Raw genomic sequence first — 27,804 nt, forward strand, 5'->3', positions numbered from 1 at the left:
AAACAATTAGCCAGGCATGGCAGCAGGCGCCTGTAATCCCAGCTACTCGGGAGGCTGAGGCAGGAGAAGTGCCTGAACCCGGAAGGCAGAGGTTGCAGTGAGCTGAGATCACGCCACTGCACTCCAGCCTGGGAGACAAGAGCCAAACTCCATCTCAAAAAACAAAAAACTTTCAAAGGTAGTATTACAATGTGAATAAACTGAGAATGTGGAAGTCTCCACATTTCACATATACCATCCACAAAAAAGTGTAAAACTCAACACATGATTAGCAGACAATGCTATCAGCAGATAACTGCACTTTTATTAGCAGTACTCAGCAGGAAAAGAAAAAGCAGTTCCTGGTTGTTATTTCTGTTTTCTCTGTTTCTTAGGGCATCCACTTTTCTTCTGTCCTTTCTTCTTCGTTTTAAGAACAGCTTTTTCTCCAATAAATAAGCTTTTAGAATGTCCTTCTGCAGCTTTGGAAGTAAAATTAAGTCCCTGCTTAGGTTTACCAATATTCTTCAATCGTGGATTTGAATTTTGTTGTTTTAATTTTTCTTTATTAACAGAACGCATGACTCTGAGTTTTCTCCCCATGAGTTCAGAATTATTTAATTTCAGAGCAAGATGAACAGAATCTGTATTCTGCAAATCAAAAGAAAACACAATACATTAATCTCTACCAGAAACCCATCTGCAAAGAAACTAGTGAAAGTGTCACTTTAACAGATTCGAGAACGACTTTTGAGCTTGCACAGATAAGCCCCATCCAATCCCAGGTGTATCAGCCTCCTGATAGGACCACAGGCACTGGCCACCATGACCAGCTAGATTTTTAGTTTTTAATTTTTCTTTCTTATTTTAAGACAGGGTCTCACTCTGCCATCTAGATTGGGTGGCTCACTGCAGCCTTGACCTCCCAAGGCTCAGGTGATCCTCCTGCCTCAGTCCCTCAAGTAACTGGTACTACAGGCGTGCACCACCACGCCCAGCTGATTTTTGTATTTTTTTGTAGAGGCAGTATTTTGCCATGTTGCCCAGGCTAGTCTTGAACTCCTGGGCTCAAGCAATCCATCTCCGCTGGCCTCCTAAAGTGGTGGGATTACAGGTGTTAGCCACTGCACCCGGCCTTACTTCTATATTTTTTTTGTTGAGTCGGCGTCTACCTATGTTGCCCAGGCTGAACTTGAAGTCCTCACCTTAATCCTCGCGCCTCAGCCCTCCAAAGTGCTGGGATTACAGTCACAAGTCAATATGCCCAGCCTGTATATTCTTTTACTCCTTAATATTGTCAGGCATGAAACACTGGTTAAAAATTAGTGAACTAAATATAACTAATTTTGTACAAAGAATAAAACTTTCTTATACCTTAATGTCAATTATTTACTCTATCATACAGAAGGTAGAGAAGATTCAGTGATTTAGTCCTTCTAATATCCAGGATCTAAAACATTTAATTAGTATGAAGAAAGAACTGGGACATATTTTGGATAGGTGCAGTTGTAGCAATATATTATGGCAGGTTATAAATTCAGTTTTCTTGTTTTCTTTTTTTTTTTTGAGACGGAGATTTACTCGTGTTGCCCAGGCTGGAGTGCAATGGAGCGATCTCAGCACACAAGAACCTCTGTCTCCTGGGTTCAAGCGATTCTCCTGCCTCAGCCTCCCAAGTAGCTGGGATTATAGGAATGTGCCACCACGCCCAGCTAATTTTATATTTTTAGTAGAGATGGGGTTTATTCACGTTGGTCAGGCTGGTCTCGAATTTCCGACCTCAGGTGATCCACCCGCCTTGGCCTCCCAAAGTGCTGGGATTACAGGCACAACCCTCCGCGCATTGCCGGTTTTTTTTTTTTTTGAAATGGAGTCTTGCTCTGTCGCCCAGGCTGGAGTGCAGTGGTGTGATCTTGGCTCACTGAAACCTCTGCCTCCCAAGTTTAAGTGATTTTCCTGCCTTGGCCTCCCAAGTAGCTGGGATTACAGATATGAGCCACCACATCTGGCTAATTTTTTAATTTTTTGTATTTTTTTTCCCCCTTGAGATGGAGTCTTGCTCTGTGGCCCAGGCTGGAGAAAAATGGAACATTCTCGGCTCACTGCAACCTCCACCTCCCGGGTTCAAGTGAGTCTCCTGCCTCAGCCTCCTGAGTAGCTGGGATTATAGGCGCCCGCCACCACACCTGGATAATTTTTGTACTTTTAGTACAAACGAGGTTTTACCATGTGGGCCAGGCTGGTCTCGAACTCCTGAGCTCAAGAAATTCACCCATCTCGGCCTCCCAAAGTGCTGGGATTACAGGCGTGAGTCACTGCACCCAGCCCAGTTTTCTTAAGATGGAATTTGAGAATGGAAGTGAAAGTTATCTCTCAATGATGACACGTAGTAGTATCAATGCCTCCCAGGGCACTTCGAAGGACAGTGACAATGCATTAGTCTCCCATACCTCAAAGAGGACATAGCCAAACCCTTTGCCGATGCCTGTCACTTGGTCTCTCACAATCCTCACGGCCATGACACTTCCACAGTCCAGAAAGTGCTTCTCAACAGCAGATTCTGCAACTTCTGAAAACAAATTCAACCAAAATGGAAGTAAAGAGTTGGGAGCTCCTCAGAAACATGGAGATGTTTAATGATACAGCTAGTTAAGCATGGCCCCATGATAATAAGTCATTATATTGCATACTTTTTAGTACATGTGCTGCCATGGCAAACACGTTGCATGCTTTAAAATTAGTCTTAAATCAAAACATTAAATTACTACTCAGTTCTTATTTCCTTGTTATTTATTTAGTAACATTAACCGTACTTTGTTTAAACAAACTTACTATAAGGGAGATTCCCCACAAAAACCGATCTCTTGTCTCTCTGAAACAAAAAGACAGTTAATAAAAATCACTCATTAGACCAGAAAATGGAAGTCATTGAAAATCCTCGCTCACTCTCCTTCCCCCAATATCTGACAGGTCACCAGTCTCCTAATTTAGTCACACATTCTGTTCTTCGATTCTGTTTCTTCTGTCTTCCCTGCTGGACTGTGTGTGGGTACCAGAGGAAGGGAGTGGCTTTTTGTCCACAGCTGGCACTGACACATGGAGTGACAGGAACAGCCTGCTACACTGGGCGCATGCAAACTTTCTCTGTGAAGGGCCAGATAGCAAATACAGGCTTTGCAGGCCATGTGGAATCTGTTGCAACTACTCAACTCTGCCATTATACCTTGAGAACAGCCCATGGATAGTACACAAACGAATAGTTGTGGCTGTGTGTCAAAAGAAAACTTTATTAACAAGAAAAAAGCAGCAGGTAGACTTAGCTCTCTACCATAGTTTGTTGACCCTGTACTGGGTCCCCAGGTCAAGCCAGGGCTTTCATCCGGGTCGTTGTCATTTCCCCACTAAGTTGCTTTGATATCGACAGAAATGCACTCTATGTTTCCGTGGCTGAACTAAGTGTCCTTCGTTCATTTCTAGGCACCTTTTTCAAGTCCAAATCTGGTCATGTCACTCTGAGTTTAAATTTTTAGAATAGCTCCTGAACAAAATCCAGACTCCTCTGCGTGAAGCACAGTCAACAAGATTTGGCCTCTACCTATTTGTCCAACAGCAACTCTTACACACCTCACCCATCTAATAATTGTATCAAGCTCTTGCCATCTCCTGAGTGAATTATTTTCTGTCCTCACCATTTATACTGTGTTCTTCTGCCCAGACATGGCCCTCAGCCTTTACAACACTTTTGGTCTACATAAGCCTTCTCTTCTTTCTTTTTTTACCCCTGCTTCTCCACAGGGTAAGTTCTATCTCCTCATCTTTCAAGACTATCATGAAATTTATTCCCCTGGAAACCTGCCTTGTCCCTTCTTCCTGGCATATCCCCAAGTCAAGTGTCCCAATCCTGAGCTGACAAATCATCCTGTGCATTGACGACAGTACTTATACAAGTGACATGACCTGTCACTCCGACCCTTTCTAACATATACTGTCAGCTCCTAGGAAGTTGAGACTATGTCTTAGAACTGTATCTCTGACAGAGTATGTACTAAAAACTGTCTAATGAATAACTGAACTTTCTAGACCTTGGTCTATAAAGTGTTAGACCAGATGATGTCTAATGTACCTACTGACCTAATTATGATTATTTGAAGAGGACTATGTTTTTGTTTCTTTTTAAGAAACAGGGTCACCCTCTGTTGCCCAGGCTGGAATGCACTGGCATGATCACAGCTCACTGCAGCCTCAAACTTCTGGTCTCAGGTGATCCTCCCACCTCAGCCTTCTGAGTAGCTGGGACTATCAGCATGCATCATACACTTGACTAATTTTTTTTTTGTAAAGGCAGGGTCTTGCTACATTGCTCAGGCTGCTCTAACTCCTGGGCTCAAGTAATCCTCCCGCCTTGGCCTCCCAAAATGTTAGGATTACAGGCATGAGCCACTGTGCCCAGCCAGGACTACGTTTTTGAAGGGAATGTTGACCTCAGTCCTTGTGCCTCTCTTGCCATCAACTCTGTAATCACAGAGGACATAGGCTGTTTCCTTCTGTGCTTCCCTCACATTGCTGATTCCAGTCCCCTTCCAGGAAAAGCCTGGAAGGAAAGATTTCTCTCTACAAAGCTTTCGTTCTTTAAACAAATCAAGTACTACTTACAGATGAGGTCTCAGATGCGAGATCAACTCTAATACGAAATCCATCTGCAATTTGGGCCCCATTTCTATGTTATAAATACAAAGGGAAAATGGTTGTTAAAAATGAGTACTCAATTACTAAAACATCTATGCTAAAGTGAAACCAAAGAATAAACAAAGCACTCACACATACTTATACGACAATTACTCTGTTCAAACCTAAGGGATAAAATTACCTTTTCAACGCCTGTGTGGCAGCACTCTCTTCCTTAAACACAACATAGGCATTAATATTTTTCTGATCAGGATGAATTTTACGTCTACACCAAAAAAAAAAAAAAGAAAGAAAGAAAGAAAAGAGAGACAAGGTAAAGTTTGTTAGCCTCAAAGTCACTAGAAAAAATCCAGTTTGTTTTCAACTCTTAATCAACACACATGACAAGAATTCCTGGGTGGAAATTTCATCTCTTTGAACAAATATTTAGTAATAACTCAAAAAATAACACACAACTTAAAGATATTGATGGAGACACAACCCACACTTTCTTAAGAGTCATAACCATGAGAAAACAGATGGACCATGTATATGAATCCCTGAGAACCATACAAGAACTAAAAACTAACGTCTTAGCTGCAGTCCGTATGTAACACACAAACAGTTGTGAGACGTGAGTTTTCCTCTTTCACCCATATAGAAGAGTGCACAAACCACGTATAGCTGAGCGAATTAACAGCTCAGTGTGCCTTGTAGCCCACTCAGAAGCCTCCCTGTGGCCCTTTCCAGTTGCAGCCCCTCCTTCCCTCCAAAGGCAACCACCATTCCCATTTTTATAGGAACTACTTCCCTGCACATCTTTGTGGTTTTATCAGCCAAGTGTCTATTCTTAGACATCATACTTTGATCTTGTCTATTCTTTTGACCTGATATGTCTTCTGAATCTTGTTTAATTTACAGAACTTTCTCTGGATCTCTGTATCTCACTGTTTGGCCTGCAGAACTCCCCCCAGCCTGGATTTTGTGACTGCAAGCTCATCAAGTAGTTCAACACAAACCTTTGTCCTCTATATTTCTTGTAAACTGGCAGCTGCATCCAAAGGCTGGATCAGACTCAGATGTGACTCCTTTGTCACGACCGTTGGTGGGTGTTGTGTTCTTTCCAGAGAGTCATGTTATGACTGGTTTTTACCCTGTGTCAATGACTGCAGCTGGTGTTACTAAATGCCTAAACTCATTAAGTCACTAGGTTTGCAAAACGGTGATATAATTTGGTTGTGAGGAGTTAGCAAAAAGGACCTAGTAATGAACACTGATCTTTCCCTGAAGACATCAACCTACTGTTTTGAAGTAACAAAAACGCTACTACACAAATGAGTATCATCAAGAAGGGAACTGGAAAACAGTGCTTGACATGACTCATGGCATTCTGTAATAATATACTACACTAATGCTTTTGTATTGATTAAACCAGCTGTGATTTACTGAATGCCTAATATATACCAGACACTCAGTTAGATATTTAATGTATTTCATTTAATCTCACAACTCCAACAGGTGTTTTTTTTTTTCTGATTTTATGAGTAAGGAAGCTGAGACTGAAAGAGGTACGTGACTGTGATGAAACGGCAACAAGTGGCTGGCCTAGGACTGAAACCAAGTCTAGCTGACTCTAGAGCCCTGCTCTTTCACACAACACACAGCTGCTGACAACATCCAAATCCAACACATCCTAGTGCACCCCCAGGAACAAATGCTGGAGTTCCACTTCCACCTAGAATGTAAAAAGCCAGAAAGTGCATCACTCCTGCCCTTACCAGTTAAGAAGAAACCAGATAACCCACAGCGTCATAACTTTTGTTGCAGCCATCAGAGAGCTGAAGTCTTAGGGAAAGCCAGCAGCTAGAAGCTAAGGACACGCCTGCTCCCTCCAACGAGAGACAGAGGAAGCACTGGCTCTACTGGCTCTATGATGGCTGAGCACAGGGGCAAAATGCTGGACACCAGACAAGCAGGAAAGATTCCCACCATGATCTCACTAAAACACTAGAGTTCAGTGTGGGCTGGGCCTGAAACAAAGTCCTGGAGGCTGCTGGCGCAGGAGTGTGCACCCATCCTCAGGATCTGCCCCAATGACCTCCACTCTGTGGGAAAGGCTGACATCGCAGCCGTGGGTGCTGCAGGCCTGGAGGACGGAACGGCCAAAGTGTGGGAAAGGCACAAAGCCCCACCTGGATTCTTCTCTTGATAGAGGAGAAGGCTAAGCTGCTAGGGGAGGGATAGCAAACCCTGTCACTCCAGAGCACAGAGAAGACCCCTACAGCCGGAGGAAGGGAGGAGTCCAGCTACCAGGGGAGAGGTGGGAAACATCCTCTGCACAATCCCCACTAAAGGTACAAGGCATCTGGCACAGCTTGGCTGCCCCAGGAAAAATGCCCTGATCAGGTGCACTCCTGAGACACAGAAACACTAAGACAAGACAGCAGAGACCCTGCTGCGCCCACTCCCACCAGACTACCAAGCAAATGACAAACAACAGCACTCTTTATTTTGAGATGGAGTTTCACTCTTGTAGTCCAGGTTCGAGGGCAATGGCACGATCTCGGCTCACTGCAACCTCTAACTCCCGGGTTCAAGCGATTCTCCTGCCTCAGCCTCCCGAGTAGCTGGGATTACAGATGCCTGCCACCACACCCGGCGAATTTTTGTATTTTTAGTAGAGACAGGGTTTCACCATACTGGCCAAGCTGGTCTTGAAATCCTGACCTCAGGTGATTCGCCAGCCTTGGCCTCCCAAAGTAATGAATTACAGGTGTGAGCCACTGTGCCTGGCCAACAACAGCACTCTCTAAATGAGATCTTTGATAAAACCTACAACTTTCAATCTCTAAGAGACACCTCTGGGCGGGCGCGGTGGCTCATGCTTGTAATCCTAGCACTTTGGGAGGCTCAGGTGGGTGGATCATCTGAGGTCAGGAGTTCGAAACCAGCCTGGCCAATATGGTGAAACCCAGTCTCTACTAAAAATACAAAAATTCGCCAGGTGTGGTGGCACACGCTTGTAATCCCAGCTACTTGGGAGGCTGAGGCAGGAGAATCACTTGAACCCAGGAGGCGGAGGTTGCAGTGAGCTGGGATCGCACCACTGCACTCCAGCCTAGCGACAGAGAGAGACACCTCTAAAAAAGCCAGCCACAAACTGGAGCAAAATATCTGAAACACACATAGCAGGAAAAGGTGTTATATCTACAATATATAAATAACTCCTTACAATTGTATAAAAATAATTTAAAGGTCACTAAAAAATGGGCAAAATTTTTGTACCAACATTTCACCAAAGAATAGATACAAATAGTAAGCACATAAGATGCTTAACATCTGTAGTCGCTGTGGTTGGCAAACCTTTAGAATGGCTAAAATTAAATGACGATGCCAAGTGCTGGTGAGGATGTGAAGCAACTGACATTCTCATCTATAGCTGGTAGGAATGTGAAATGGTACAAGCACTTTGGAAAACAATTTTGCAGTTTCTTAGAAAGTTAAAATATACCATAAGATCCGGCAATCCCACCAGGCAGTTTCTCAAGAGAAATGATCCGTACCCAAATCTTTTTAGCATTTTTATGTATAACAGCCAAAGGCTGAAATAACCTGAATGTTCATAAACTGGTGAATGGGGCCGGGTGCGGTGGCTCACTCCTATAATCCCAGCACTTTGGCAGTCCGAGGTGGGCAGATCACCTGAGGTCAGGAGTTTTAGACCAGCCTGGCCAACATGGCAAAACCTCATCTCAACTAAAAGTATGAAAAAATTAGCCGGGCATGGTGGATATGTGTCTGTAATCCCAGCTGCTCGGGAGGCTGAGGCATGAAAATCACTTGAACCTGGGAGGTGGAGGTTGCAGTTAGCCAAGATGGTGCCACTCCAGCCTGGGCGACAGAGCAAGACTCCATCACAATACAATACGATACATCACAATAAATACAATACAACACAACACAATAAACAGGTGAATAGATAAACAAATGGTACTGTCATACAATGGAATACTACTGAGCAATAAAAACGAATTAATTACCAATGCATTGCAATAATAAGAACAAATCTCAGACGGGCACGGTGGCTCAAGCCTATAATTGCAACACTTTGGGAGGCAAAGGCAGGAGAGCTGCTTGAGCTCAGGAGTTCAGGACCAGTCTGGGCAATAGTGACACCTTGGCTCTACTAAAAACTTTAAAAAATCAGCTGGGTGTGGTGGTGAGCACCTGTAGTCCCAGGTATTTAGGAGGCTGAGGCAGGAGGACTGCTTGAGCCCAGGTGATCAAGGCTGCCGTGAGCCATAATCTGCCACTGGACTCCAGCCTGGGCAACAGCACAAGACACTGTTCCCCTCCACCAACCCTCCCCCACAAAAACACAAACCTCAAAATCATTATGCTGAGCAAGTTAGACGAGAGTACACCCTGTATGATGACTCTACTTACATAAAATTCTGGAAAAGGCAAACTAACAACACAGACAGAAAGCAAGTGAGTGGCTACCTGAGGACAGAGGTGGAGGGACATATTGCAGAGGGTTAGGAAGAAACTCAAGGAGATAAAGCGTTCAGTATTGGGACTATGGCAGTGATTTCAAGACTGCCTACATATGTTAAAATCATAAAACTGTACATGTCATATATGTGTAGTTTACTGGAAGTAGCCTTAATAAACCAAAAAAAAAAAAGTTTTAAACATTTTGGCTATAAGAAAAAGGAAAAAAGTTTTACATGGCAAAATTTCCCATAAGCCAAGTCAAAAAGCCAACGAGCTGGGGTGTGGTGGTGTGCACCTGTAGTCCCAGCTACTCGGGAGGCTGAGGCAGAATGATTACTTGAGCAAAGGGAATTCCAGGCTATAGTGGAATATATAGTCACTGCACTCCTGCTGGAGAACAAAGCAAGACTCTATCTCTTAAAAATAAAAAAAGGGCCGGGCACGGTGGCTCATGCCTGTAATCCCAGCACTTCTGGAGGCTGAGGGAGGCAGATAACCTGAGGTCGCGAGTTCGCGACCAGCCTGACCAACATGGGGAAGCCCCGTCTCTACTAAAAATACAAAATTAGCCAGGCGTAGTGGCACATGCCTGTAATCCCAGCTACTCAGGAGGCTGAAGCAGGAGAATCACTTGAACCAGGGAACCAGAGGTTGCAGTGAGCTGAGATCGTACCATTGCACTTCAGCCTGGGCAACAAAAGCAAAACTCCGTCTCAAAAAATAAATTAAATAAATAAATAGCAAATGACAAATAGAGAAAAAATATTTACAATTCATGTCACAAAAGGCTGATTTCATGAACATCCCACAGATCAGTAAGATTAGTAATACAAATAAAACAAAGCACAAATGACTCTTAAATTACATGACAAGATGCTCACTCATAAGAGAAATTCAAATTAGAAATACCACACTCAACTATCAGGTTTCCAACAATCACAAAGCTCAAAAACGTACTTTTTTTTTTGAGATAGGGTCTCACTCTGTCATCCAGGCTGGAGGGTAGTAGTGCAATCATGGTTCACTGCAGCCTCCACCCTCTGGGCTCAAGTGATCCTCCCACCTCAGCCCCTAGAGTAGCTGGACTACAGGCGTGCACCACCTTGCCCAGCTAATTTTTGTATTTATTTGTAGAGATGGGGTCTCGCCATGTTGCCCAGGCTGGTCTCAAACTCCTAGGCTCAAGCAATCCACCCACCTCAGCATCCCAAAGGTGCTGGGATTACAGGCACGAGCCATCTTTCCTGGCCAACATACCGTTTTTGTAAAGTAAAAAACGTTACTGTTGGTAAAGATGTGGGAACATAAATAGGTTGCAATCTCTACGAGACAGGAGTCAAAATTATGAATGCAAATGCCCTTCTGACTGAGCAATGCCACTGCTAGAAGTTTATCCTACATATAAGTTAGCTCATGTACAAAATTACCTGAGTACAAGGTCACTCATTTACTCTGACATTATCTGTTTTGTTTTGAGAGAGCGGGTCTTGCTGGTTGCTCAGGCTACAGTGCAGTGGTGTGATCACAGTTCACTGCAGCCTCAAGCTCCTGGGCTCAAGTCATCATCCCACGTCAGCTTCCTAAGTAGCTGGGACTACAGAGTCGTGCCTCCATGACCAGCTAAAATATTACAGCAAGGTTATTTATTTTATTTTATTTTTTGAAGACAGGGTCTCACTCTGTCACCCAGGCTGGAGTGCCAGTGACGCAATCACAGCTCCACCTCCTGAGCTCAGGTATTCCTTCATCTGATTCCCAAGTAGCTGGGACTACAGTGCACAGCATCATGCCCAGTTAATTTTTTGTAGAGATGGGGTTTTGCCATTTTGCCCAGGGAGGTGCTGGGCTCAAGTGATCTGCCTGCCTTGGCCTCTAACAGTGCTGAGATTACAGGCATGAGCCACCGCACCCGGCCTCTAGCATTATTTGTAATGGCCATGAGACTGGGAAAAAACTTTACGTCCATCAGTGGGAGATTTGATAAAATAAATTAAGGTACACCTACAGAATACTCTAAGAAAAATGGCGTTTTTGGCCGGGCGCGGTGGCTCAAGCCTGTAATCCCAGCACTTTGGGAGGCCGAGGCGGGTGGATCACGAGGTCAGGAGATCGAGACCATCCTGGCTAACATGGTGAAACCCCGTCTCTACTAAAAAAAATACAAAAAACTAGCCGGGCGTGGTGGTGGGCGCCTGTAGTCCCAGCTACTCGGAGGCTGAGGCGGGAGAATGGCGTGAACCCGGGAGGTGGAGCTTGCAGTGAGCCGAGATCGCGCCACTGCACTCCAGCCTGGGCGACAGAGCGAGACTCCGTCTCAAAAAAAAAAAAAAAAAAAAAGAAAAATGGCGTTTTTAAAAAATGCTATAAAAATAATCACTTTCACACCAATATAAACAGATCTCCAAGTTGTACCAAGTAGAAAAAGGGAAAGTGTGGAGTAGTGTATATGTTGAATACCAGTGAGTTAAAATGTTTTATGTGGAAAGAAGAACATGTATGCGTATCAGTTTTTAAATGCTAAGATATCTGTAGAAGCTTACATAAGAAACTAAAAACACTTGCCTAGGGTAGGGAATTGGTTGACTAGAGAAAAGGTATATAATTAAATTTTTTTTATTTATTTACTTTGAGACAGAGTCTCGCTTTGTTGCCAAGGGTGGAGTGCAATGGCACAATCTGGGCTCACTGCAACCTTCGTCTCCTGGGTTCAAGTAATTCTCTTGCCTCAGCCTCCCAAGTAGCTGGGACTACAGGCATAAGCCACCACACCCTGCTAATTTTTCTATTTTTAGTAGGGACAGTGTTTTGCCATGTTGGCTAGGCTGGTCTCAAACTCCTGGCCTCACGTGATCCGCCCACCTCGGCCTCCCAAAGTGCTGGGATTACAGTTGTGAGCCACCACATCCAGCCATCATTACATTTAGAATTAAAAACAACAACAAAAAGGCAGTGGCTCATGCTCGTAATCCCACTGCTTCAGAAGGCTGAGGCAGAAGGATTGCTTAAAGCCAGGGGTTCAAGACTAGCCTGAAAAACATAGTGAGACTCTGTGCCATAAAATAAAATAATAAAATAAAATAAATTAATTAAATTAAATAAAAATTAAAATTAAAATAAAATAAAACAAATAAATAAAATAAAATAAAATAGCCAGGGTGGTGTGCACATCTGTAGTCCCAGCTACTGGGGATGCTGAGATGGGAGCATCACTTGAGCCCAAAAGTTTAAGGCTGCAGTGAGCCAAGATCTTGCCACTGCACTCCAGTCTGGGTGACAGAGCAAGAGCTTGTATGTTAAAACAAAACAAAACAAACAAACAAAGAAACAATGAGATGGGGCTGGAGGAGAAGCTGACGGTATGGTGTGAAAATTCCAATTTTCTAACATATCCCGCTAAACTCCTTAGTAGTACTTGTACATACACCTATCAGAACCTCTGTTTCTATTCAAATTTAGGCTCCTGGGTTTCAACCTCATACAGAAATAAAAGTATGACTCAAAAAGAAGGGTTGTATCTTACTAAAGCTTTTAGTATCCACAGCACTGAACAATGCCTGGTATCTAGCAGGATCTGCATCTTTGGTTACCTCCACAAACACTGTGGGAACCTATACATTCATCAAATCTTAACTATACACCTGGCGCTGTGATGGTTATGAGGAAAAACTGGCGAAGACCTGGTTGGCGAAATAACTCCAAATGAAGACTGAACATTGAAATGGAGTCACCAAGATGTCCAAAGGGACTGTTGTCATACAGAAGTTTGATAGAACAGGATTCCCAGAAATGTTTCTGAAGTACATTATATTTTATCTAATATAAAGAAATCTCTGATCATAAACTTCATCATTTCACGTACCATTAATACAGAAAAACACCCAAGATATGAGACTAATAGGAAACCAGCATAAAGCTGAAGGTAAGTGAAAAATAAGCCTTCCATATGGAAGGGCGAACAAGGAGACTTGTATGTTTCATTCTTGGCACTGAGTGGGAAACAAAAAAATCCCGAGCACTGGAAACAAGCCATTACCAGGATGGTCCAAAACCCTCAGACAGAGAATGTCAAGTGGTCACCGGCCGGCAGTATACCCAGGTGACCAGCACAAGCAAACGTGAATTCTCTCCGGAAAAACACAGGAAATAAGACATTTGTAATCCGTATGAGAAAATTCAGGCATGAAGCTTTACAGTCGCTTCCAAACACTAAAAACATTCGTAAAATTTCCATGGCTCAATTTCCAGTAATATTTTCTACGACTCTATAATTTACATTATGGCTTAAAGAAAAACATGTGACAAATTTAAAGGCTCTAAAATACAGAAGCAAATAGTCAAGCATGCTCTATTATCCAACTATATTAATAAAATATATGAAACTGTTAAGAAATGGTCTCACTTTTTAGTCACAAAGGAAGAAAGTTTAAGGTGATTCCCTTCCTCTAATTATAGACTTACTTTATTGCTGCCAGCTTTTTGGATAGAGTTCCCTCTGCTGGAATCTTTTAAGAGAAAGAAAAAGTATTAAAGACAGTATTTGAAATATTACCTCAAATTAATATTTTAAGTGAAGTCTAAATATCCAACTCCAGTACACTGTGATCAAAAACATTCCAGGGAAATAAACAAATCAAAAACAATCATCCTAATGTATTTCTTTTTTTCTGTTTTTTTGAGACGGAGTCTCACACTGTCGCTCAGACTGGAGTGCAATGGCATGATCTCGGCTCATTGCAAGTTCTGCCTCCCGAGTTCACACCATTCTCCTGCCTCACCCTCCCGAGTAGCTGGGACTACAGGTGCCCACCACCACGCCCGGCTAATTTTTTGTATTTTTAGTAGAGATGGGCTTTCACCATGTTAGCCAGGATAGTCTCGATCTCCTGACCTCATGATCCGTCTGCCTCGGCCTCCCAAAGTGCTAGGATTACAAGCATGAGTCACTGTGCCTGGCCAATCATCCTAATGCTATATGAAATTAAGCTTGTGGCTTAGGATAAGCTTTTCCAACGAAACCATCATGCTCAGATTTAAAAGGCTCAAAAACCCAGACAGAAGTTAAGATTCTGGGCTCTCAAATTGCATCAGATGACTCCAACAGAGAGGACACCAGGAAGAGACACCGACGATGAAAGACACATGAAAAATGTAAGGAAAAGGCCGCGTACGGTGGCTCATGCCTGTAATCCCAGCACTTTGGGAGGCCGAGGCGGGTGGATCATGAGGTCAGGAGATTGAGACCATCCTGGCTAACACGGTGAAATCCCATCTCTACTAAAAATACAAAAAATTAGCCGGGAGAGGTGGCAGGCGCCTGTAGTTCCAGCTACTCAGGAGGCTGAGGCAGAAGAATGGCGTGAACCCGGGAGGCGGAGCTTGCAGTGAGCCGAGATTGCGCCACTGCACTCCAGCCTAGGCGACAGAGCAAGACTCTGTCTCGAAAAAAAAAAAGAAAGAAAAATGTTAAGGAAAAAGAAAGGTGTATAAAGTAACATTTTATCGTGTATTCTAATTTTTAAATATGTCTAACTAAACTGATGAATAACATAAAAAGACATATCACCTGTATCTCTAAGAGTTTATATATTTTAACAGGCAAAAAAATGCATGGTGTCTTTCATTGTGCAGGTATGGGAATCCCCTTTATATTCAGGTTCACTTTATTTTCAGTCACATATAGTCTCCTTTAAGAGTGGATGGGGTAGGTAAGGAAAACTTCATGGAAGAGGCAGAAATATACGTCAACAACTACAGCTGTCGACGACCTGCCAAATGCAACCAGGTACTGAGAAGATCAAGGTGAAAAGATACCAATCCTGCAAGTTCACAATCTAGGAGCATGTAGAACGTAAATGCCATGTAGGGCAGTTATTATAAATCTTTTCTGGAAAACCTATTTTCTTTCTCAGTAACCTGATAGTTTACATAGTAAAACCAAGAAATTTTAACTATTTCTTCTATTTGCAGTTTATCTTGCTAAAACTGCTAATATAGTCAAACTCTCAAACCTCAAAAAAACAGTCAAGATGTAGAAATGTCTAAATGAATAATCAACATGTGAATGACATCATCAAAACATATTTATTGGGTGCCTTCTGTACAGGGTCTATATCCCATTATTTGTTTGGTTTTGTATTTTTTTGTTTGTGTTTGAAACAGAATCTCACTTTGTCGCCCAGGCTGGAGTGCAGTGGCACAATCTTGGCTCACTATAACCTCCGCCTCCCAGGTTCAAGCGATTCTCCCACCTCAGCCTCCCAAATATCTGGGATTACAGGCCCCCGCCACCATGCCCGGCTAGTTTTTGTATTTTTAGTAGAAACGGGGTTTTGCCATGTTGGCCAGGCTGGTCTCGAACTTCTGAACTCAAGTGATCTGCCTTGGCCTCCCAAAATGCTGGGTTACAGGCATCAGCCACTGCACCCGGCCTACACCTGCCATTGAAGATATTAATAAATAAGTATAACATAAGGCAATAAAGTACAAGAATAATGTGGAGGAAAAAACATCATTTAATGATATAAAGTATCAGAAAAGCTTTGAAGAAGGGACATTTTAGCCGCATACTGAAAAATACTTTCATAGGCAAAAAAGGTACCTTAAGGAAGGATTCCAGGCAAAACAAATAGACCAGCAAAGGGACAAAGGAGAGAAAACCCATGTGCAGAGGAACACAGGATGGGCGGGGCCACACTGGAGAACTGTCAGGCTAAGAATTAAGGATGTATTTCACTGACAGTGAGAATAATTAACACAATGTACAGGTGCTGGTAACCCAACAAGAAGAAAGACAAACAGAGTATTTGTAATCACAGCTTACAGTCTGGTGGAGGCGGCAAATAACAATTTCAGTAGAGTGTACTAAGTACTATAATGAGGGATAGGTGCAGTAAAATGCATAGCAGGGACACACTGGTAGCCTAGAGACTGGGGAGAATCAAGGCAGGCTCCCCAAAGGGGAGAAGGCAACAGCAGGCCCAGTGAGGGGTGTGTGTGTGGCGGCTGGTGGGGGACAGGGAGGGGGCCGGGGGGAAGGGCGTTTCATTAATGCAAGGCAGGGAAAGCAGCAAGGGTTCCGGGAAGAAGAGCTTCAGGAAGACTGAGTTGACAGTGTTTTGTTGGACAAATTAGAGGAAGACTGAAGGTAGGAACTATAATAGGCCTCTCCAACTATTCTGACAGGAGGTAATGATAACTTAGGTAGGACAAGGGAAAAAGAAAGGAATGACTCATATTAGGAAGAAATCACAGTTGAAAAACGGACAGGAATGGCAAACACTAGCATGGGTGAGCCAATGCAGAGTCAAAGGCAACCACAAAACCTGCAGCCTGGGTGCCACTAAATACCACAGAAAAATCAGTAGGCAGCATAGGGTTGGGGTGAGAATGGATGGAAGTAAGCAGATATACTGAAATCAGGGTATGACAAGACACCCACAAACAATGCATTAGCCAAAGGTCTAATACGGGGAAATGGAACTCAGAAGGGCAGACAAAAGATATGTGATGAGAGTGGGAAAGAGATACCCTGACAGAAATTATGGGCACTGTCAAAACTTTGGGTAATGTCTACTTCTATAGAAGTGGGCAGTTGTGCCTCCTCTAACATTTGACAATTCCTGAAGATATTTTCCATTGTTACACTGAGGTGCAGGGGGCGCTACCAGCATCTAGTGGGTAAAGACCATGTATGTTACTAAACATCCTATAATACAAAGGGCAGCCTCCAACAACAAAGAATTATCCACTCCAAAATGTCAACTGTATGGAGGTTGAGAAACTCTAATCACATGAGAAAGAGCAATTAGAAACATGAAAAAGGCTGGGCACAGGGGCTCATGCCTGTAATCCCAGCACTTTGGGAGGATGAGGCAGGCAAATTACCTGAGGTCAGGAGTTTGAGACCAGCCTGGATAACATGGTGAAACCCTGTCTCGACTAAAAACACAAAAATTAGCCGGGCGTGGTAGCCCACGCCTGTAATCCCAGATACCTGGGAGGCTGAGGCATGAGAACTACTTGAACCCAGGAGGCGAAGGGTGCAGTGAGCTGAGATCCCACCACTGAACTTCAGCCTGGGTGACACACAGTAAGGCTCTGTCTCAAAAAAACAAACAAACAAACAAAAAACAAAAACAGAATAAACATTTCCTATATTCTAATATACATTAATTATGCAATAGTGTCCAAAAACGTACACTATGGTATGTCAACTATGCCTATGCAGTTTAAAAAAAAAAAATCATGTATGGGAAAAACTAATATAAATGATACTTATTTCCTGCTCTAAAGAATGTGGCTATAACTGGTCCAGAGTGCTGAGCTGGTAAAATCCAACTCACTTCTATAAAAAGTTTTAATATTAAATTGACTTAAACACTTGATCTGTCTGTGCTCAGAGAACAAGGACTGTTTGCAGCAATCACACCCACCTCCCATACTAAATGCATATGATGAGACATAAGAAGAGAATGCCTAGGATTCCAGCAACGATAACCAGTATTAACTTTTCAGCCTATTCTGTTGACACAGTAAATAACTCACCCATCCACCGTACAAAGTATATTGCAGGCTTTCATAGCAAGAGTATCATTTTATTAAGTAAACTCACTACATTAAATAGTTCAAGAGTCAGCAGTAGATAATAAGAGCAACTCTTTTCTTGGGTTAAATTTGAACCTATTGATTCAAAAGGTTAAAGTGCTCCACCATCTCACTAATAGCAAGAAGTTAATCTGATTTAAATGCAACACATTTTAGTATTATGTAATTTTATGGGGGAATGAAACATACCAGAGAACGAAATCGTACAGATTCTATTTGTCCATACTCTTTAAAAAACGATTTCAGCTTCTAAAATGAAAAGAAACACATACACATTAGCTCACCCTCAGAATATCAAATAAGTGCTATAAAAGGGAATTAAGAAAAATTGTCCGATAATCCTTACTGCCAGGTATTTTTTTTTTTTTTTGAGACAGAGCCTTGCACTTTCACCCAGGCTGCAGTGCAGTGGTATGATCTCGGCTCACTGCAACCTCCGCCCCCGCAGCTTCAAGCGATTCTCCTGCCTCAGCCTCCCAAGTAGCTGGGATTACAGGCAACCGCCATCATGCTCAACTAATTTTTGTATTTTTAGTAGAGACGGGGTTTCGCCATGTTGGCCAGTTTGGTCTCGAACTCCTGACCTCAAGTGATCCAACCACCTCAGCCTCCCGAAGTGCTGGGATTACAGGCATGAGCCACCACACCCGGCCTACTGCCAGGTTTTAAGAACATTTCAGGAAAAGTAGGTGACTATTCAGTTGGATGAACAAAAAAATTTTACTGAAACTTGTGAGATTCTGTCTCAAAAAAAAAACCAAAAACATAATTCAAGCTCCTATTAGTACCCATTGGATGTATAATGCTTTTCTTTCAATCTTTTATAACCTTTATCGCATGTAAATTAAGGACAGACTTATACTTTCCATAGATTCTCTCATGTTTTCACATTGGTTTAAACCAGGAATAAACTTTTTTTTTTGAGATGGGAGTCTCACTCACTCTGTTACACAGGCTGGAGTACAATGGCACACTCTTGGCTTCTGCAACCTCCCCGTCCCGGGTTCAAGCAATTCTCCTTCCTCAGTCTCCAAATAGCTGTGATTACAGGCATGTGTCACCACATCCAGCTAATTTTTTGAACTTTTAGTAGAGAAGGGTTTCACCATGTTGGCCAGGCTGGTCTGGAACTCCTGACCTCTGGGGATCTGCCCGCCTTGGCCTTCCAGAGTGCTGGGATTACAGGTGTGGGACACCACGCCTGGTCTCAAAAAGGTTTTTCTACTGTTTTTAATGAAGTAGAGTTTAAATTGTCCTTCAAAATATGAGCAGGATGCTGAGCTAAGGATTGCAACAGTTACTATCACATGAACATGCAGAAACAAAGGGCAGGTTTTGCTTCAGCGATCCTCACACAATGGAAGAAACGCAGGACATCGTCATTCTTTAAACAACACATATTTACTATGCACAAGGCACCATTTCAGGTGTCAAGAGACAGAATGAGGCTGAGCACGGTGGCTCACGCCTGTAATCCCAGCACTTTGGGAGGCCGAGGCAGGCGGATCATGAGGTCAGGAGATCGAGACTATACTGGCTAGCATAGTGAAACCCCGTCTCCACTAAAAATACAAAAAATTAGCCAGGCGTGGTGGCAGGCACCTGTAGTCCCAGCTACTCAGGAGGCTGAGGCAGGAGAAGGGTGTGAACCCGGGAGTCAGAGCTTGCAGTAAGTCGAGATCACGCCACTGCACTCCAGCCTGGGAGACAGAGTGAGACTGTCTCAAAAAAAAAAAAAAAAAAAGAGAGACAGAATGATGAAAAAAGAGGATCAGGCCCAGTGGCTCATGCCTGAAGTCCCAGCACCTTGCGAGGTTAAGGAGGGCAGATCGCTTGAGCCCAGGAGTTTGAGACCAGCCTGGGCAACATAGCGAGAACCTGTCTCCACAAAAACAAAAAGTAGCCACGGCCACAAAAACAAAAAGTAGCCAGATGTGGTGGCATGCGCCTGTAGTCCCAGCTTCTCAGGAGGCTGAGGCAGTAAGATCACTTGAGTTCAGGAGTTTGAGGCTGCAGTGAGCAATGATCATGCCACTGCACTCCAGCCTAGGTGACAGTGACAACCTATCTTGAAAAAGAAAAGAAAAAAGAAAAACATCTTTAAACACATGGAGCTTATATTCCAGTGGCACGTAACAGGAGATAAGGCTGAAAGAAAGAAACCAGGCAGGATGTCACTGCGGTATTCAAATATAATCTGCAAAAGCCTGACTTAGGGCAGGGACTGCAGGAATGAAAAGGAGGGGGTGGATATTGAAATCCATTTATATTAGGATGATTTATGTAATAATTTACAATGAAGTTATATCCATGACTTATTATTCAATGCTTATTCAACACAGGAAGAACAAAGTTATTAACTTCTCTGAAATTTTACTATACACAAACTTACCTTCTTATTACATGTAACAGGCAAATTCCCAACAAATACAGTTCTCTCGTTCTTTAATCTCTCTTCTTCTTCGTTGATTTGAATTTTCTTTCTTTGACTGACAACTGTGTCATCCACATCATCAAGTATTTTTCTATCTGCTACTTTAACACCAGGTTGAGAATTTTTCCTTTTCTGCCCTTGTTTCTGGTGAATTTCTTCTTCTAAATCAGCACTCGCTAGAGCACTTTCCCTTTTTAAGGCAAAAAATAAAACAAAATAAGCAGTAAGAGTCATACCAGGTAGATTTAGTATCTGACAAAGCGCAGCCCTACCTTCTCAATTAGAAATATTTTCCAATGTCTTCTGAATTTTCCTAGATTTACCACTCACAAATATATCAAAATTTTTAAAGCAGCTTTATCTAGAAACTGACCAGTATCTTTAGAAAAAAACTGATTTAACTCAAGAGTTAGAAAAAGCTCAGCTCTTTTTTTTTTTTTTTTTGAGATGGAGTTTTGCTCTGTCACCCAGGCTGGAATGCAATAGTGCAATTTCGGCTCACTGCAACCTCTGCCTCTCGGGTTCAAGTGATTCTCCTGCCTCAGCCTCCCAAGTAGCTGGGATTACAGGTGCCCGCCATCACGCCCGGCTAATTTTTTTATTTTTAGTAGAGACAGGGTTTCATCATGTTGGCCAGGCTGGTCTTGAACTTCTGACCTCAAGTGATCTGCCCACCTCAGCCTCCCAAAGTGCTGGGACTAAAGGTGTGAGCCTTTTATACATATACACAAATACATATACACATATTTCTGAGACAGAGTCTAGCTCTGTCACCCAGACTGGAGCATAGTGGTGCAATCTCAGCTCACTGCAACCTCCGCCTCCCTGGTTCACAACAATTCTCCTCAGCCTCCCAAGTAGCTGGGATTATAGGTGCCCGCCACCACGTCCAGCTAATTTTTTTTTAAGTAGAGACGGGGTTTCACTGTGTTGGCCAGGCTGGTCTCAAACTCCTGACCTCTTAATCCGCGTGCCTCGGCCTCCCAAAGTGCTGTGATTACAGGGATGAGCTACCACGCCCGGTTTCCTTTTATATTTCTTTTGTAGAGACAGGGTTTTGCTATGTTGCCCAGGCTGGTCTTGAACTCCTGAGCTCAAGCCATTCGCCCACCTCAGCCTCCCAAAGTGCTAGGGTTACAGGCATGAACCACTGCAGGCAAGAATAAGTGAAGCTCAATTTTTGAACACGTTAAATCTGCCAGGCAACAGCAGCAGCAAGTTCATCTAAACAGAAGCTGATTCACTTAAAGCTCTTGGAGATTTAGTTTACACTCTATCAATGCCTAATTTCATTTTCTACTCTAGACCTTTAGGGGCACTATCACACTCCCTGAGACTCTAAAAAGGTTAATATGGCAGCAGAGTACTTACTCTGTACAAGCAACATGGCCAATAGGAAAAACCAGATTCCCTACTTCTCATACTTCTGTAATATTTAAAGGACTCTTACCAAAAGTAAATTGTGAAATGGTAAATACAATATAAAGTATTGCTGGATATGGATAAGCAAGGTCTGAGCATCAATCTGAAAGGAGAACTAAAGGATATTAAGGAGTGAGGGAGGCCGGGCGCGGTGGCTCAAGCCTGTAATCCCAGCACTTTGGGAGGCCGAGACGGGCGGATCACGAGGTCAGGAGATCGAGACCATCCTGGCTAACACGGTGAAACCCCGTCTCTACTAAAAAATACGAAAAAACTAGCCGGGTGAGGTGGCCGGCGCCTGTAGTCCCAGCTACTCGGGAGGCTGAGGCAGGAGAATGGCGGGAACCCAGGAGGCGGAGCTTGCAGTGAGCCGAGATCGCGCCACTGCACTCCAGCCCGGGCGACAGAGCGAGACTCCGTCTCAAAAAAAAAAAAAAGGAGTGAGGGAAGAGAAGAGCCAGTAAGAATCATAAAAATGACTCACTTATCAGCAAATACTTACCAGGTTCCTATTCAGTTCTAGGCTCTGAGGATACAAAGATAAAGAAACAATCAAAGGCCTCCAGTAGTCTAGTGAAAAGACAGACCAAGTTCACAACAAAATGGTAACAGCTATGATACATGGTATGCACACAAAAACAAGAAAGGCTTCTCAGAAGAGGAAATCAGTGTCTGGCTGTCATTACTCCTCCCTTGAGGACAGGGTCCATGTCTAGTGTTTTGCTCGCTACAGTATATTAAGTGCCTAGCAGGAGTGAAAGGAAATGAGACAGTACAGTGAGGTGGGAACTAGGTCAGGAGGGACCTTCAGTGTTGCACAAAAGTGCTTAGATTTTATCCTATTGAAGATGAGGAGACACTGAAGACTGACAGCATCTAAAAAAGATCATTTGGGCAGAAGAGTGGAAGGTAATTAGAAAGGGGATAAGGTTGGAGAAGGGAGACTAGTAAGGATATGGTTACAACAGTATCTGAGAAGACTGATCAGACTGACCAGAGCAGGGAAGGAGGTGAAGAGGAAAAGGCAGATTAAAGAGATAATTAAAAAACAGCATCATCAGGACTTGGCAACTGATTAGCTAAGCAAGGAGAGGAAAGAAGACAGGATGACTCTCAGGCCACTAACTTAGGCAACTAGAAGGCTAGTGGTAGCACTCATGCCAAGGAACAGGTCTGATGAGAATGATGAGCTCCCAGTGGAGCATTCTTACCTGGAGGTACATAGGGAAAAAGAGGTGCAAATGCCAGGAGGCAAACAAACATACATGTCTGGAGATCAGGAGAGAGATCACGGTGGGCACAAGAGATACTGCCCCCAACAAAGGGTGACAAAGGGTCACAAGAACATGACCAAGAATGAGACCCCTGAGGGAAATGCACATTTAAAGAGTAGTCAGAGGAAAAGATAGCACAATAACCCCAAGAAAGAATTGGCCAAGAGGACAATCAGAAGAGATTTCTCTCACAGAATCCAGCAGCTTCAACAAGAAAAGCAGCTACGTGAAGGGTAACAGAGGACTCATAAGACAAAAGCTGCACTGCCCATTACATATGTCAGAGAGGTCAGGGTGGCCTCAGTGAGCACAGCTTCAGTGGCACAGTCAGGACACAGAATAAAACCCGCCACCATCAGAATGCAAGTGCGTGGAAGGGTGAACAGAGTCAAGAAAAGAGAGAAAGTAAAAGAACAGACTACTTTTCCTATAAGCTAGACTGAAGGGAAGGACTGTGGGAATGGCAGCAAACAGAGACATGCAATTATAAGGGTTTTTTTTTTTTTGGTGGTTGGGGGGAATGTCCTTTTTAAAGATTAGAATCTTGACCACATCTATATAGTAGAAAGAGGGATAAGGGCCAGGCCGGGCATGGTGGCTCACGCCTGTAATCCCAGCACTTTGGGAGGCTGAGGCTGGGGGATCACCTGAGGTCAGGAGTTCGAGGCCAGCCTGGTCAACATGTGAAACCCCATCTCTACTGAAAACCCACAAAAATTAGCTGGGTGTGGTGGTGGGTGCCTGTAATCCCAGCTACTCAGGAGGCTGAGGCAGGAGAATCGCTTGAACCTGGAGGCGGAGGTTGCAATGAGCCAAAATTGCACTATGCTCTCCAGCCTGGGCGACAACAGCGAAACTCCATCTCAAAACAAAAACAACAACAACAAAAAAAAGAGTGACAAGGGAAAGAGGGGAATGTGGATGGATCTGACGGCACAGTCCCTAAAAAGGCAGAAAAACATACATGGTACACACAGCAACCAGGTGGTTGAGTTAATATTGGACAAGAGGGAAGACACCTAAGAAAGAGGGGAAGAAATAAGGCTGTGTACAGATACATTAAGTTTAAATAGGAGGACAAAAATAGCAGTTCCCAACTATTAGTGATTAATAGCTCCAGAACTGGTAAAAAGGTCTTCAGTTGAAAGGAGAAAAGGGAAAAGGAAATAAGAGGTTTGAGGAGAGTGACAAAGAAGAGAGGAATGAAGACTGTTACCTAGGTACATGTGATGGGATCACTATTTGGATCATGATTCAAATACACTGTTAAACAACGTTATGCTGGCCGGGCATGGTGGGTCATGCCTGTAATCCTAGCACTTTGGGAGGCGGAGGTAGGAGGATGGTTTGATCCCAGGAGTTCAGGACTAGCCTGGGTAACATAGCGAGACCCTGTCTCTATTTTTCTAACTAAAAAAAAAAAAAAAAAAATGCTGCCTGGATCACTTGAGTCCAGGAGTTTGCGACCAGCCTGGGCAACATGGCAAAATCCTGTCTCTACAAAAAATACAAAAATTAGCTGGGCATGGTGGTGCATGCCTGTAGTCTAAGCAACTCAGGAGGCTGAGGTGGGCGGCTGGATTGAGTCTACGAGGCAGAGGTTGCAGTGAGCGACAATCGCACCACTGCACTCCAACCTGGGTGACAGAGCCAGACCTTGTCTCAAAAAAAAAAAAATGTTAATGAGGGTAAAGAATAAATTTAAGAACACCAAACGTATTCTTAAATTACATACTGTGCGGTGGCTCACGTATGTAATCCCAGCACCTTGGGAGGCTGAGGCAGGTGGATCATGAGGTCAAGAGTTCGAGACCAGACTGGTCAATATGGTGACACCCCGTCTCTAGTAAGAATACAAAAATTAGCTGGGTGTGGTGGCGCACGCCCATAGTCCCAGCTGCTCAGGAGGCTGAGGCAGAAGAATCACTTGAACCCGGGAGGCAGTGGTTGCAGTGAGCCGAGATTGCACCACTGCACTCCAGCCTGGGTGACAGAGTGGGACTCCATCTCAAAAACAAAACAAAACAAAACAAAACCAACCAGACAACAGTAAACCAGGCCGCGCAGTGGCTCATGCCTGTAATCCCTGCATTTTGGGAGGCCAAGACAGGTGGATCACCTGAGGTCAGGAGTTCAAGACCAACCTGGCCAACATGATGAAACTCTGTCTCTCCTAAAAATACAAAAAAAAATTAACCGGGCAGGGTGGCGCTTGTAATCCCAGATCCTCAGGAGACGTGAAGCAGGAGAATCACTTAAATCCGGGAGGCCGAGGTTGCAGTGAGCTGAGATCAGGTCACTGCACTCCAGCCTGAGCAAAAAGAGCAAAACTCTGTCTCAAAAAAAAAAAAAAAAAAAGCAAACCAAACTCTTTTATATACATGCTGAAATACTTATAGATGAAACATAAGTTTTCCTTTTGCTTCCAAATAACAAGGGGGTGGCTGGACGCGGTGGCTCACACCTGTAATTCCAACACTTTGGAAGGCCTAGGCAGGCAGACCGCTTGAGGTCAGGAGTTCGACACCTGCCTGGCCAACATGGTGAAACCCTGTCTCGACTAAAAATACAAAAATTAGCCAGGCATGGCGGCGCACACCTGTAGTCCCAGCTACTCGGGCAGAGGCAGGAGAATCGCTTGAACCTGGGAAGGGGAGGTTGCAGTGAGCTGATATCAATGCACTCTACTCCAGCCTGGGCATGGCATCAAGATTCCATCTCAAAACAAACAAACAAAAACAAATAATGAGGGGGTATATGAGTGGGGTAAAAATACAAAAGGGTTGGCCAAGTATTAATTTGCTGATGCTGAGTACATGGGGTTTCTTAGCCTTTTCAACTTTTCTATATGTACTGGATTTTCCATAATAAAAGTTTTGAAAAGTAAAAATATGAAATGAGAAAAGAGACGAATATTGCAGGTATAGGAATGTTAATTTCTTTTTTTCTTTTTTTTTTTTTTTTTTTGAGACGGAGTCTTGCTCTGTCACCCAGGCTGGAGTGCAGTGGCCGGATCTCAGCTCACTGCAAGCTCCTCCTCTCGGGTTCACGCCATTCTCCTGCCTCAGCCTCCCGAGTAGCTGGGACTACAGGCACCCGCCACTTCGCCCGGCTAGTTTTTTGTATTTTTTAGTAGAGACGGGGTTTCACCGTGTTAGCCAGGATGGTCTCGATCTCCTGACCTCGTGATCCGCCTGTCTCGGCCTCCCAAAGTGCTGGGATTACAGGCTTGAGCCACCGCGCCCGGCCAGGAATGTTAATTTCTTTACCACCTAATTTCTTTAACATCAAATAAGAGAATTTTACCAACCTGTTTGCCAACTTTTTCTCTGCGTTAGTGTGTTTCTTCTTCGCTTTCACTTTTTTTGCAGGTTCTTGCAAAAGTGGTCTTTCAATCTGGGATGTACTTTCTTCCTCCTCATTCCGTTTCCTTTTTTTGATGGTTTCCTTTTTAAAAGTTTGAAGTTATATTTGAGACCCCATCCTTTTAGAATTCTGACCCTAAGCCATAATTTAGTGGTCTTTCTAAATGAGCATCTCTTCTCTCTCACTGGTATGTAAGAGTCATGAAAGGTAACTTACAGTGAATCCTGTGCGCCCCCTTTAGAAATCGCGCTTCACGCGGTAGGTAAGAAGCCTGTTTCATATGTAAGTGGTTTTAACCAGCTATTCGGGAAGAAAGCCCAGTGACTTACTTTAGGCACAGGCACGTACACGGGTTGAATCTGGGGCTCCAGAGAACTGAAGAGGGCCGCCAGCCGACCGGTGCCACCTCTGGAATGGTGCTCGCCGCGGCATAAGCTACTGGCGACCTGTCCAACCCTGTAGTCTCCCGGCGGACTCCCGCGAACGCCGTCGTCAGGGTTCTCTCTAGAAACGGACGCCAGAAACTCAGCCACGCCACGCACCACCGCTTCGCCAGCACGAGGGAACGTACAACATCCCTCCCCAGCTACTTGTGCCGCGCGCCACTCACCCCTCCTCGACACTTCTCTTTCTCTTCCGTTTGTTCATCCCTTCCAAGGCCATTCTTACTCCGAGAACTCCCAGACGGCAGCGGCGCGCGAGCTCGCACTTCCGGGTTCCGAGCACTTCCGCTCTCGGGCCACGCCCCCTCCTCCCCCGGCAGTCGGCCGCCAAGCCGCGGTGGGAGGCGCTCGGTGAGGCGTCAGGTTTGTCACCTTTGGTTGGTGGTCCTTGCCGTTTCAGAGAAGTCTCATTTTGGGAGTGGAGGACGTCTTCTAGGAGTGATTGAAGCCTGCAGTGTGAAGAATCAGCCAGGCTAGGAGCGGGGTGTCCACCCAAGCCAAGGGAGAAACACGTAAAATACTGACTTGTTGAAAAGGAGGGAGGGTTGGCAAGAAATGAGGTTGGGGGTGAACGCAGTGGGGTGTTTACAACTGGCTAGTCGCTGTTAAGAGTACAAAGAGTTCTTTGTACTATTCTTGCAACTTTTCTGAAATATGACATTATTCCGAAATAAAGACCACACCTCTAACGAGTCACGTCAACATACAAATTCGAAAGATTGTAATACGGCCCTGGAAAAGTAGATACTTGGCATTCAAAACTCTTCAAGGTGTTCTCAGCCCATCTTCCCAGACTCATCTCCCTCCAGCCCCTGACATTCTAGCCTGCTTTTTCCACCGCCTCTACAGTTGTTATTCTTGTCCCCTCTGTTGTAATTGTCCTCCTCTTTCCCCTTGTGCAAAATAATGCCCATCCTTCAAGGCCTAGCTCAGATCCTGTCTAACTTAGTGTTTTCTTTGCAGCCAGGCGCGGTGGCTCGCCTGTAATCCCAACACATTTGGAGGCCGAAGCAGGAGTAATGCGTGAGGACTAGGAGTCTGAAACCAGCCTGGTCGATCTAGCGAGACTTCCTCTCTACAGAAAACAAATTATAGGGGCACCTTTGTGCTCCTCGCCTGA

General features: G+C 44.1%; 1 protein-coding gene across 1 annotated transcript; it reads right to left on the reverse strand.

Annotated features, from left to right (window-relative positions):
* Positions 1-268: 268 nt before the first annotated feature.
* Positions 269-27,804, reverse strand: RBM34 (RNA binding motif protein 34). The gene is made up of 11 exons (XM_009197233.4): positions 26,852-27,804; positions 26,571-26,745; positions 26,186-26,322; positions 20,138-20,369; positions 17,935-17,994; positions 13,600-13,643; positions 4,847-4,930; positions 4,633-4,696; positions 2,812-2,851; positions 2,430-2,548; positions 269-630 (listed from the first exon to the last, which is right to left on the reverse strand). The coding sequence occupies exons 1-11, from the start codon at positions 26,902-26,904 to the stop codon at positions 349-351; spliced, it is 1,290 nt and encodes a 429-aa protein (XP_009195497.1). The 5' UTR covers positions 26,905-27,804; the 3' UTR covers positions 269-348.

Source organism: Papio anubis, chromosome 1 (genome assembly GCF_008728515.1).
Source record: "Papio anubis isolate 15944 chromosome 1, Panubis1.0, whole genome shotgun sequence".
Lineage (NCBI taxonomy): Eukaryota > Metazoa > Chordata > Mammalia > Primates > Cercopithecidae > Papio > Papio anubis.

Excerpts from the sequence above, each read along its gene's own strand:
- RBM34 (XM_009197233.4), bottom strand. The coding sequence starts at position 26,904 with ATGGCCTTGGAAGGGATGAACAAACGGAAGAGAAAGAGAAGTGTCGAG. Across the intron at positions 26,323-26,570 it reads TGTACGTGCCTGTGCCTAAA|GAAACCATCAAAAAAAGGAA; the intron begins GTAAGTCACTGG and ends ACTTTTAAAAAG. Across the intron at positions 20,370-26,185 it reads GAGAAAAAGTTGGCAAACAG|GGAAAGTGCTCTAGCGAGTG; the intron begins GTTGGTAAAATT and ends TGCCTTAAAAAG.